Genomic DNA, 13,776 nt, shown 5'->3' with positions numbered 1-13,776 from the left:
GATAGTTCACCCGAAAATAAAAATTACCCCATGATTTACTCACCCTCAAGCCACCCTAGGTGTGTATGACATTCTTCTTTCAGACGAATACAATCAGAGTTATATTAAAAATATCTTGGCTCTTCCAAGCTTTATAATGGGAGTGAATGGCGGGCCTGATTTTGAAGTCCAAAAAAGTGCATCCATCCATCATAAAAGATATCCATATGACTCCAGGGTTTAATAAAGGCCTTCTGAAGTAGTGTGATGCGTTTTTGAAAGAAATTAAAAACATTTTTAGACTAAAATAACTAACTTCCGGCAGACGGCCTACGCAAGTCGACTAACGCCAAAAGAATAACCCCTGACACAATGTATGATGTTGGATGTAGGAGTAGCGCAAGCTTTTGACCGTCTGTCGGAAGCTAGTTATTTTAGTTTATAAAGTTTTATATTTTCTTACACAAACACATCGCTTCACTTCAGAAGGCCTTTATCATATTTATATTAAATTATATTTATATACACCTAGGATGGCTTGAGGGAGAGAAAATCATGGAGTAATTTTCATTTTTGGGTGAACTAACCCTTTAATATGTGAATAAAGCCTATTAAACCAGTTCATCATATAAAGCGATCTTGTATTAAACCTCTTCCTATGAATATGAATAACTTTTGCGATGTCTTTATGAAGTTTATATGGTTATGCTGGAATGGAATTTTAATGGAGGCTGAAATTACATTAAAATATCTTAATTTGTGTTTTGAAGATGAACAAAAGAGTTTGGAATGGAGGGTGAGTAAATGATGACAGAATTTTCATTTTTGGGTGAACTAAACCTTCAAAGTGTTAACATTATTTAATGGAATGCCACACATAAAATCTAAGAGGTGTCACTTAAAACAGTTACAGGAAAATTCACCAAAAATTTGCTCCAACCCTCTATGATTTCCTTTCTTTGCAAAATAGATATTCTGAAATAGATATACAGTATTTTTCCACTCAATGATATTCAATGGGGTCCAAACAGTATTGGACTATAAACATTTTATCAATATGGTGTAGAGTAAATAGGATGTGTTCATAGTTTAATGATAGCAAAACAGATGTACCAAAATAGTTAAATATAAATGAACTCTTATTTTAAAAGTATTAACCCTTATTTTCCAACAGTACAACTGTTAGTCGACCAGAGCAGATCATCTAAAATTAGGCCTATTGGTCTTTTACTAAAAAAATGGTCGTGATTTTAACAGTAAAAGACTGTAAAAATGCTACTGTGAAAAACAGTTAATTGGTTAACAGAAAGTTTCCATATTATATACGGTGAATTACTGTAATAGATTTAACCTTACAGTTAATTTAATTTTACAGTAAATTACCATTAAATGTAGTTTTTAGAAGTGAAAAAGAACACGTCATTGTGTAATTTACAGTGAAAAACCGTAAATTGACATATAATAATCAGTTATGTACATTAGGGTTTTATGTTTATGTTACATCTAATGTTGTTAAATTAATGTTTATTGCATTGTTAAGATTTCATGTGCATTACCATGATGGTGTTTAGTGTTTGTGTGAATGACATTGAGCACCTTCTATATATTAGTATTGCCCTCCTAAAAGCTGCTTGTGATGAGCTTTGATTCATCATGTGACTCTTATCACCACTGTGTTTGGTGGTTGTCAGTATATATCAAAGGTACATAACCGATATTAGTATTTCAATGAAATACATTTTTTTCTGTACATTTTTTATAGTGTACATGTAATTATTACAATTAAATGGCTTTGAACTGTTTTAACTGTAATTATTACATTATAAACCTTGAAATTATATGGTGCTGTCACGTTCCTGCCGTATTTTTTACGGTAAAGTTCTGGCAACCACAGCTGCCATTTTTTTACCGTGAATTTTACAGGGATTTTTTTTTTTTTTTACAGCGTAGACACGTCCAGAAAACACAAGCTCCTTTTGATGACAATGGAAGGCAAAGTAACAACTGGAATCATTCAATTAACTTTCGGTTTTGCTCATTTAATGAATTCAAAACTGAAATACGGAATGCAGATTCTCATATAATCTGATTATATCATACAATAAATAATGGGTCTTTTTATGGTCATTAAGTTAAAGATCATTCACAAAGTTTGGGATTTAGAGAATGTCTGATACATTTATGTCAGCCTATGTATAATTGCATATAAATCTCATGTAAACCGTCCAGCTGATGAAGACATTCTTGGCTCATGTTGTCTTGACTCTCTGAGCATCTCTGTCTGTTGTTATGGGGGCTGCTTCTATAGACCGCAGTACAATACCACTGTATGCGGCAGCACCAGCACAGTTTTTACAATAGCCGCATTGTTTACTGCGCCAGGTAGTGACTCATGTATGACCTAATGCTACGAGTGAAAATCCTGGGTTGTAAAATATAAAAAAGTGCTTATTGTTGTCTTGACTGCTGGAGTATAAGGGATGAAGAAGGGAGGTGTGGTTGGCAAGGGCTTATTTTTATATATGGGACAATGTGTCTGCCAGGGTGACATAAGTTGTGCCACAGTTGACCTACTATACACTATGTACTACTCCTATGCACTCTTCCATCAAATGTATGAAAGATATTGAATATATGATGGTTATTTTGTCATCCAGCACCACTGGTAAAGCTGTGACAGTGCACTGCATGAAGTGTTCAATATTCTTGTTGGGATTTTCAGTGTAAACACTATGCATACTACAAAATGGCTTTAGAATGGTGCATAAGAGTGTATCTATAATTGGAGATACATTTGGCATTTCAAAAAGTTCATTGTTAAATAGAAATTCTTTCCAGTATTTTATTGAAAATTTTAATAATTCAGTGCTTGCCAAACACACTTCCTTTTTTTTCTTTATCTTTTAACGAAAAAGTAATTTCTTTAAAGTATTGTTTGTCAACTCTGTTACAGACAAATTAGGCAACGTGTAGAAATAACATTGTTAACAGAGTTTGACAGTAACACGCTGGACCATTTTTAACTTTTTAGTCAAAAACTCCACTTGCTAGCATAAATGCTAGGAGCACATTGCATGAAAGTGATGGATCCTTTTGATATCGTGGCAACACTTTTGATGTTTTTTTTTTTTAAAAAGAACTTTTTAGATTAAAATATTTTTTCAGAGAGAGCACACATACCTTTCAGTGCTTCAGGTCTTAACAGTGAGGGAAAGTGACATAATTTCCTGTATCTTACATAGTTGTGGGAGATAATTCCTCCAAAGTGCAAAGTGTGGTACGGTAACAGAATTGACGTAAGATATGGACGTACATTTTTATAAGATCAAAGTTATTTTTAAACAATTTAATGATGTAGAATTAGGAATTAGGAATTTAGGGCTTTTAAAAATAAAATAAACGAAATATTACCAAAAGAAAAGCACATAAAATATTTTGATTACATGATGGAAAAATACACTGACTAATTTGGACAAGAAATCATGATTTCCGGCTATATAAGACACTTTTTACAGAAAATATTATATAGTATGGCCTGTAACATTTTGTGATCCATGACAATGTGTAGCAAATTATTAAAATGATTCAAAATAAAACCATTTAAAAAAGCTTATTCTCAATTACCACTATGATCAATAAAACTAATTTGTTGTATTGTTGTGATAGCTCTTGAATGGGCAAAAAAAAATACAAATAATAATAAAAATTAGGTACATTTTCCACAGACATGAAAACGCATTAAAAATAAATAATGTTAGTCTACTGTTTTCTTATATTAATTAAAGACACAGAAATGATCATGTAAAATTGTCAGGTGAGGAATTATTTAAGGTAAAAACAAACAAAACAAAACAAACTACCAGATTCAGTCCATGGCAGACGATAAACAGTGAGGATATGCTTATTATCATACTTTTTATAATAAATACTAATGTCATCTAATAACGAAGCAGACTCTTTTGTATCACTCTGACTATACAATAAGTGTCTATAATGTTACTGTTACTGGACTTTTATGTGACATTTCCTCTTTCGTTTGCGCATGCGCGTGTTACCCGGCAGTGAAACTCCCTTATTCACACAGGTGAACAACAGCCAAACAGACACACAGATCGTCCCGATATCAGAGATTAAACATGGGCAAAGGCGGCGGAACATTCGAGAGACTGTTGGGTATGTATGATATTTGAGTTTTTCGTTGATAATTCAGACTGACAGACCGATGAGTCTGCTAATGCTAACGCTAGCACAGCTTGAATAGACACGGTAATGTTGGCCTTCAACACCTATTGTCTTTATTTTTCCCACTGGACATTCAACACACAAGTGACACGAACTTAAACATGACATTGCGGCATGTCCTTTTCAGTTCAGTTCAACTTTATGGTCTTAAACAAATCAGTTATCGTATGTAAGCTTGTTAGTAGCGCATCGGAGCTAAAGCTATTTTCAGGCCTCTTTTTTACAAGCTTCATAAGCAAGTGTTTTAAAATAACAAATCATGTATACGTTTCCACCTTTACGTTCTCTGTCTTGTGTGTCTGAAGTCATTGGCAGTTAATTTTGTTTTTCTTAGCCAAAACTCGCTGTCAACCAGGCAATTGTACGTTACTGCTCATTTAATTAGACGTGTTGTAATAGCGTTTCATATAAATGTTTATCTTTGCAGTTGCTCACACCGTTTGGAGAAGTGTCATTTGAGGATTTTGAAGGTGTAACGTTATTTGAATGTATTGCCGTTATTCGCGGTTTGTTCTTTCTGTGTGCTCGTGTAATCGAGAGAGATAGAGAGAGGATGTTTTGGCCCATTTTCGTTCAGTTTCACCACATAACAGTAACTTCCTGTTTGACACAGTAGCTCCATTTCCAAGGCTTCACAAATATCTATCTATCTATCTATCTATCTATCTATCTATCTATCTATCTATCTATCTATCTATCTATCTATCTATCTATCTATCTATCTATCTATCTATGATTTTGAATTAGGCAACATTGGACATATTCAAGTATTAAAAAAATGTGTGAACAGTGTGTAATTTGTATTTTAAATATGTAGGTAAATGCTGTTTGTATTGTTTTATTGGTGCATAATATAAATGACGATTAAATATCCGTTCCTTAATAATATAAATAATAATAGTAAACATAATTTTCTAGCAATTATTGCATCTCAAAAGTGCTTAACAAGAATACTAAATAAATTGGATATGGGTAACTTAAATTATACGGACAACATTATATTTGATTTTTGGTATCATGTAGGTACAAGTGAAGAGAAAAATGTGTTACTATGTCAAGCCTGGACATGGTCTTTTCCTCTTCCTTTCCCCATGTTTTCAGTAAACAGACCTTGAGAGAATTGATTCTGATCAGACATGTGCTCATTTACAGATAAGGCTACCAGTCAGCTGCTGCTGGAGACCGACTGGGAGTCCATTCTGCAGATATGTGACCTCATTCGGCAAGGCGATACGCAGTAAGAACATAAAACATTTTGTTATGTTTGCATGTCAGTGTAAGAGCAGGAATCATATATATTGTCTTGACTTCCGTTTATACTGTTTTATTATTTCCCACCATCAGGGCAAAATATGCAATTGGTGCCATCAAGAGAAAACTCAATGACAAAAATCCACATGTTGCGCTCTATGCTCTTGAGGTAAGTGTCATTCATCTACATATGTAGAGCACTGTAGACCAGGGACTGGCAAGCTGAAAGTGAAAAAGTTTTGATTGATTGGGATTGGTCTACTCTGCTCTGACAACGGACTGTGTTACCTGACCAATCAGTGTTGAGTAGACCAACCCCAAACGACTGGCTCATCTGACCAATCAGAGCAGAGTAGACCAATCACAACAGACTGGGCCATCTGACCAATCAGAGTAGAGACTGTATCTTCTGTTTTCAGACTTAGTGATACTGCAATGTGTACAGTATTATGAAAAAATTTAAGTGTTTTGACCTTGGATGCATGAAAACCTATTATAGGGGACTAAAACAAAATAGCACAATAGGGAACTTTAATGTTGGGTTCATACATAGTTAATGCAAGAGATCATATTTAAAATAAAAGTTTTGTATTGTGCCCCTGATCAGTCAAGGTCATGTGTCAGCATTTGCTTGTCAACAGGTCCTGGAGTCAGTGGTGAAGAACTGTGGCCAGACCATTCATGATGAAGTGGCCTGTAAGCAGACAATGGAGGAGCTGAAGGAGCTGTTCAAGGTGATTGCTGCTAAACTCAGCCTGTCTGTCCTGTGACGGTTGCTTTAACAGTCTTTAGCCCTGCCCTTATGATCTTTCCAAGTGGGTCAGACCCAGTGACTCAATGCTGCACTGTACTTCCTGATTGTGTCATCGTCGTCACATGTTCATTTGGCTCAGGGGAGTTCCAGCAAAAATCAGAAACAAAAAGTTACACTTGGATTTCTTTTGCTGATTTTCTGTGAGATTGACAACCACAGAGAAGGATTTGAAGTGGCTTAAGAGGCTTGCTATTTTGTTGTTTTTGTGGTGTTTTTTTTTGTGTATGTTTTTTTTTATTTTTATGAACTGGTTAGGCAACTTCTGAGCTCAGATATTGTTTTTTAAGCCATAACTGAGAGGATGTGACTCTTCTGTTTTTAGAAACAACCTGAACCGAACGTGAAGAACAAGATCCTTTATCTGATCCAGGCTTGGTCCCACGCCTTCCGCAACGAGCCCAAGTACAAAGTCGTCCAGGACACCTATCAGATCATGAAGGTGGAAGGTAAGATTCATAAACATAAAGTACATTTCTAAAGGGTGTTCACGCATACAGCGACTTGTAGTAACAGAAATGATATGATGCATTATACACTGCTGCAATTTATATACAAACACTTTAATCGCAATGTCAGCTAGGACTGGGCGGTATGACGATATATATCATTACCACAGTATAAAATGTTTATCGTTTGAGATTTTGCCATATTGTGTACATCGCGGTATGTAAATATTAGGGGTGTAACGATACACTCGTTTCACGATTCGATACAAATCGCGATATTGAACTCACAATATGCTATGTATCACAATGTTTTATAATATATCACAAAAAGGAAAAGTGCACGCACCGAAAGCTGCCTCTCTCAGAAGGCAATGGTGAATTTGGGACATGCTCAATGTTTTAAAATGTTATTAGGCACAATAAGCAGTGAAAAAGTGCATTGAGCATAAAAAAGATTTGCAGGTTACAAAGCTCAAGGTCCACTACAAAGGGAGATATATTATTTAACAGAATCCACTTTCGAAGAACTACAACGAACGACTCGTTTGGACTACAACACGTTTTTTTCCAGATCTTGTGAAGTCATAATGTTACACATTTAAATGATCTATGCCCACACAATACGCAAAAAAGGTGCGAGGCCTGGTTGAGCTGCGTTAGAGAAGGTCTTGTCGCTTTGTCAAAGATACGCAGGGGTTTTTGTACCCCGTTTCCAAAACTCATTTTTTTGACCTTCCTAAGGATGACGAACTTAGAGTAGTTAACTTATTTTAAACACCGTTCCTGAATTATAACACAAAAGCTTCTCCTGAAATGGAGTTCCCTCTTTGTCGGGACAATCTGTTGTTTGTGGATAACAACTTTTATTTGAAGTTGCGTTTCCTATTAACAGTTTCAATGATAAGTTTTATGTAGTTGCTATGATGTAAACAAAGGGCTAAGCTTTGCCTTTTGTAAGGCTGTTCACCGCCCCTTAGGAAATTTAACCATGCTTTTGTGATTGATTACTGTTTGTATTGCCATAGTTTTCCAACATATATGACGAATAAATGGTATATAACATTGTTTCTAAAGTGTATAGGAAAATTACAAAAAAACAAACATACCACTCTGAAACGTCCTGTGAAATCCATGCTTGCAAAGTCTGTGCGTTCTGTTCAGGACGATCCTCTAGTTTGTTAACATTAAGTCTGAATCAGGCTTGAATTGGTTTAAATTGACGCCATCCTTAATATTTACATCTGAGTAGAGCTTGCGGCTATGATAAGGGGTGTGACATTTCCTGAACACGTGCTAAGCCGTACCCATCACAACACACTGGGCCAGGTAACCAATTACAGCACGTTTCATATTTCGGAAAGAGGGGCTTCATCGAAACAGGAAATAATGTGTTTGGGTCAGACTGGGGAGAGGTGCTGTAATAATATAAAATATGTGAGAATTTTTTTTTTCAACAATCAAGCATGAAAGCATATTCTAGTACACCCCAAAAACAAAATCAAGGCTTTGTAAAAAGGGCATAAAAAAGTCTGTAGGGTATTTTTTTGTTTTAAAAAAGAATACATTTAAATTTAATTCATACAGTGAAGACTGTAATGTTTTATTTTTACATTTGATTATTACATTTCTGTACTAATTCTAACTACATTTTAAATAAACCTATTGTACTTGAATAACTTCATATTTTTGTTATGGTCCCATTGTTTGCAATTCCTTCTCTTTTCTTATTTTTATTAAAAGAAATTAGATAAAATATCACAAAATAAGTATGTATCGTGATATATATATCGTTATTGTGAAATAAAATGTCTCATATTGTGAAATAAGAATTTGCTCATATCGCCCACCCCTAATGTCAGCGGACATTCAAGTTTTGAATAGTGATCGACCAATATTGACTTTCCGCTCCATCTCGCCGACTGTCGTACCGTGGAAAGTTCGGCACATGTGCAGTGCAATTGCTCAGCGCTTTCAAAATACAAGTCCCACTACACCAGCCAGTGTTGTTAAATTAAGATGATCAAATATCGTCTGATACATTGGCCTTGGTGATATATCAGTCGACCACTAGTTTTGAGCATTTGTGCTGCTCACCAAGGGGGATCAAATTTGACAAACTCCCACTACAACAGCAATACAGAATGCTAAAAATGCTGTATATGTGAATGTAGCATCACGATTCATGGCTGCTGTGACACTTTTTTAAAGAAAAACTATCACTTCTACTTGTTCAGGTCATGTCTTCCCAGAATTCAAGGAGAGTGATGCCATGTTTGCAGCAGAGAGGGTGAGAATAACTTTTGAGTAAAGTGAATACATTCTGCACACTCTCTAGTGGTTTGTCATCAGTTTGTCATGTTTTTTCCCCCTAGGCCCCTGAATGGGTGGATGCAGAAGAGTGTCACAGATGTAGGGTTCAGTTTGGTGTTATGACCCGAAAGGTACATACCGCTCCTTTGATAATCTCCCATACTGAGCTATATAATGTTTATGAAGTAGCCTATATCAGTGTTTCTCAAAGATGTCCTGGGGACTTCCACCACTGCACATTTTGTATGTCTCCCTCATTAGTATAGACAGCAAGACTTGGGCTGTGTCTGAAATCGCCCCCTTACCCTCAAATAGGGCACTATTTAGCCGCTTTTTACCGCAGGAACTTTCCCAAGGAACTAGGGACTTTGGGGTGGTACTTTGTGTGTTTCGACCGCAGGTCCTAGTTTCCATGAGAGTTCAAGATAAATTCATTACTACTAGAGCTGTGAGTTTGCTGCATTTAAAATAATTATTAAAAGAGCAAGCATATTACGCAAAAGTGGTAGCCCTTCCGGTGCACTCATACCCCTTTTCCACCAAGGCAGTGCTAGAGCTAGATCGGAGCCAGAGCCTAGTTTCAAATCGGTTCTTTGTGTTTCCACACCCAAAGCCCCAGCTCCGAGCCAGGAAAAGTGGTTCTTAAGTAGCACCAAAACATTGCTGGGCTAGAACAGGGCTAGAAGTAAGAACCGATTACGTCAGGCGCTGGGGGCGGGGTCAACAAGACCAACACAAACTTGAGATCCGCCATTGTGAAATAGCAGCTAATGGAGCTAACAGCTGCTGTTCGTTTGTAATCTCAGTCTATACAAATTACGGCGAATTGCATGAATGCGTTGGATTCGCTGTGTTTTCGTTGTGTTTTGATGCCGATGTAGGATCGTAAAGCCATGTGAATCAATAGTAACGCAACGTTTGCTTTGTTGATGGAAGGCTTGTTCGCAGCGGTGCTTTGCAGAGACCGATCGCCGTATGATAACGAGTCCAGCGAGAGCACACTACTCCTTATGCTTTTGATTCACTCATGCGTTTTTTTTATATCATACGATTGGTCTGCGCAGTGACGATGCATCTCGAACAAGCCTGGTGTGTGTGTGTTTTTCCCGCTGCCCAGGGTTGCCAGGTTTTCACAACAAAACCCACCCAATTGCTACTCAAAACAAGCCCAATCGCGTTTCAGGGGGGCTTCCCCAGTAAAAATTACATTTGGGGGTAAAATATGTGTTTTTTTTGGCATGGTTGCCTACTAAAATTCGCATTCCCGGGGCTATATCACATAATTGGGGTCGCTTCAACCCGCGAAAAAACCCGGAAAACAGCCCGCGGCAACAGTGATGAAGTAGTCCAACTTGGCAACACTGCCGCTGCCTCGCTAGCGTTGCTGAGAAAGATGAGACGTAATACAGTGACGTAAGACATGGCTCTGTTGTGGCTCTCAGCATGTGGAAAAGCAAACGGTTCTTAGAAGGCTCCTCAGTCAAACCAACTATGAACTGGGACTAGCTCTGGCTCTGAATTAGCTCTAGCACTGCCTTGGTGGAAAAGGGGTATCAGTGTCTAAATTCACTCACTCGTTTTCATTCACTCCTTCAAGCGGAGTATATTAGTGGAGTAATGTAGGGAATAGTTGAGGGTATAGGGGGCAATTTCGAACAAGGCTTCAAATTGGGCTTATCTGATGAGGGAGACATCCAAAATGTGCTGAGGTGGGGGTTCCCCAGAACAGGTTCTGAGAAGCACTGGCCTATATAAGCTGATCTTATGATGCATAATGGCTGGTGGCTCTTCATTCAGCACCACTGCAGGGCATGTGGGCAGATTTTCTGTGGGAAGTGCTCTTCGAAGTACTCTACCATTCCCAAGTTTGGCATTGAGAAGGAGGTGCGAGTGTGTGAGCCCTGCTTTGAGATTCTCAACAAGTGAGTATATGTGTAGACTGATATCTTTAACTAGCTATGTTTCCATCCAAACTTGTGAATTTAATTAATGCTCAAAATTGACATTTGCAAATAATGTTCCCATGTGTTCAAGAGAACAAAATTATCACTTCCTAGGAAATTGGCTCAAAATATCTAATAAAAATGTGAATTTGCTGCAATCGGGGAAGCCACTGAGGCTCTTTTTTTCTCCCCCTCCATCATAAATGATGCAGCTCAGAGCGCACAAAAAGAGACTCAATAGACGTGGTTGTTTTACCTTGCATTCGGACGCCTTATGTTTGGGAATGCAATTGTGTGAGACGCTTCTGGGAGGGAATTAAACCAAATCATTCTGATGACAGACTTTGGTTCAGGCATTTCAGAACGACCAAACTAACATTTGAGATGCAGCGATGCGATTGGTCCACTGGTTAGTCCAGTTATCCAATCACATCCTCTGTTGATGCAAAGTCACATGAGCTTGTTGTCGCTCATCAAGAGATTTATTCAGCTTCCTTCCTAGTTTATGGGCATGTCTTCTTATCGGATAAAAAATGTCCGCCTCAATTCAAAATGTACTCATCTTGATGTTCTCCCAAATTCTTATACAAATTTGTGGATAGAAACACAGCTACTGTTTTTCATTTAGTTTTTTGCTGTCATGATGCCTATAATAGTTCACACACAAATGAAATCTCTTTTATTCGCTCAAACCCATACTTTCTTCAAATAATGCTTTCTTCTGTGTACCACAAAAGGTACACAGTAAGGATCTTAATACAGCTGTAAAATTTTGAAATCAAGAGTTGAGTATCATTCTTGGGGTGAGGAGCGTTATTAGTTTGACATTCTACCATTCAAAATAGGGCTGAACGATTAATTACATTTGCGATAATATCACAATATGATAAAACTGGATTTTTTTTTTAACCGCAAAGGCTGCGATTACATTCTGGTCATGTCAAAAATCAACTGACATCACGTTAAAAGGTCCGGAGACTGAATCCATATTGCATGTGGCTAGGGCTGAATGATTAATCGCATTCGCGTTTTTTTTTTTTTTTTTTTTCTTCCTCCTTTACTCTCTTTAGTCACATGACGTGGGAGAGTAAAGCACTCAGCTCTGAGGAAGCATCAACTTGGCATGCTACGCAACAGAACAGTTTATCTAATATTGTGTTGGTCATTCTATACAATAGGGGTGGGAGAAAAGATTCTCTGTTTGACGATTCTGGGTCGATTCGGTGCTTCGTTTTTAACCCCAGATGTGTGATAGCGCTGCGTGTAGAAACACCCTTATTTTAATGGCTTCCAATTCCTCACACACACACACTCACACCACTCGAACCTTCTTTCATACATTTCCGAAAGGTTGAAGTGAATAACAATGACATTCACGGGCTTCATTGCACAGGATATTCGCTGTGAGTGAGAGAAATGCGCGCTGCAGTGTGCAGGCTCGCCCGACTGTGTTTTACTTACAAATGCTCTACGAAGGCATCGTTCATGTTGTTTGGAATGGAGTGGACTTGCATATTAAAAATATTAAACTCACTGACAGAAGGTTGCTTTCGATTTCAAATACTGACATGTGCTTTGTGAAGAGCGCTCGCGCATGCGTCTATGGGAGACTGTTTAATGTACTTGCAGCTCAAAATGCTTTTATGATGAAAAATCTATGTAAACACAGTCAGTTATCTCAAGACTTAAGGAATTAAATAGACAGGACAAGCCACATCTTATAAATCAAAAGAGATCTGTGCATTAGTGTGAATGTAGCTTATTAGGCCTATAATGTCATCATAATAATCAAACGGCTTTAAAGATGAATGGAAAACGTTCAGATAGCCAGGCTACTCTTAAATACTGAAAGCACTCTTTGTTTATTGCTTTTATTATGTTTTATTTTTTGTTCCTCTTCATTATTTACTGGCTTAAATGTTTTAAAGCTATATTAGTTTATTTCTTACCATGCAATTGTTTTAATAAAATCTTTTAATGTGTAATTATTTTAAAAAGCACTTATTACATATGTAGTTAAAAAGAAAAAAGAATAAGCTTTATTTATAAAATAAATAAGGAAAAAAAAGACCAAGAATCGTTTTGGAATCGGATCGTGATTCCGGAAATCAGATCGGATCTTGAGGTTCCTAAAGATTCCCACCCTTACCATACCATGATTTATTGCTTGTCTCTGTTGAACAATACAGAGGATAAAGAGCTTAAAAAAGAATCGCATATCAAATTGCATTCGCAATATTGGTATAAACATTTATTTTTTCCAAAATCGTTCAGCCTTACACTATTAAGATAATTTTTTTAATCATTATGTAATTGTGGCATGTGTAATTGTAATCGCGATTAGAAATTAGATTAATTGTGCAGCCCTAGTGTTGACAAATCTTTTGCGGTGTCCTACAGCTGGGATTAGCACACAATGCGTTCACGTCCGCTAATGTCTGATTCACAACCTAATGACTCCTTTGAACCAATTCATTTTAATGAAAGGTTTAATCAACTGATCTGTCCAACAGTGAACTCACGAGACATCACTGTCTGAATCGGTGTATAATAGTGTATGGGATCATTTTACTGCCTCGGATCTTTGAATCTCATCAAAATGAACTAATCTTTTTTTCTAGTAATTAAAATGTTACATGTTAATGGCCAAATTCCCCAACCCATCTACTTGCGCAACGTTCATCACATTTTGAATAAGAAAAAAAAAACTCTAATGAAACCTAGGCCAAATTATGAGAAACAGAAAATGATTGATTCATTGCTGAGCTGGGTCTTCAGGCTATGCAGTCAA

General features: G+C 37.0%; 1 protein-coding gene across 8 annotated transcripts in view; it reads left to right on the top strand.

Annotated features, from left to right (window-relative positions):
* Positions 1-4,016: 4,016 nt before the first annotated feature.
* The window catches only part of hgs (hepatocyte growth factor-regulated tyrosine kinase substrate), a 27,120-nt gene continuing 17,360 nt past the window's right edge, over positions 4,017-13,776 (top strand). For all 8 annotated transcript variants that reach the window (XM_079836834.1, XM_079836833.1, XM_079836832.1 and 5 more), the window contains exons 1-8: positions 4,017-4,152; positions 5,374-5,458; positions 5,566-5,641; positions 6,114-6,206; positions 6,609-6,732; positions 8,967-9,019; positions 9,105-9,173; positions 10,840-10,964. In XM_079836834.1, the coding sequence (XP_079692960.1) occupies positions 4,116-4,152; positions 5,374-5,458; positions 5,566-5,641; positions 6,114-6,206; positions 6,609-6,732; positions 8,967-9,019; positions 9,105-9,173; positions 10,840-10,964 (662 nt within the window). In that variant the 5' untranslated portion in view covers positions 4,017-4,115. The remainder of the gene's footprint in view (positions 4,153-5,373; positions 5,459-5,565; positions 5,642-6,113; positions 6,207-6,608; positions 6,733-8,966; positions 9,020-9,104; positions 9,174-10,839; positions 10,965-13,776) is intronic.

Source organism: Gobio gobio (assembly GCF_949357685.1).
Source record: "Gobio gobio genome assembly, chromosome: 1".
Taxonomy (NCBI): Eukaryota; Metazoa; Chordata; class Actinopteri; order Cypriniformes; family Gobionidae; genus Gobio; species Gobio gobio.
Note: the sequence above shows the minus strand (reverse complement) of the source record. Positions and strands in the feature narration are given on the sequence as shown.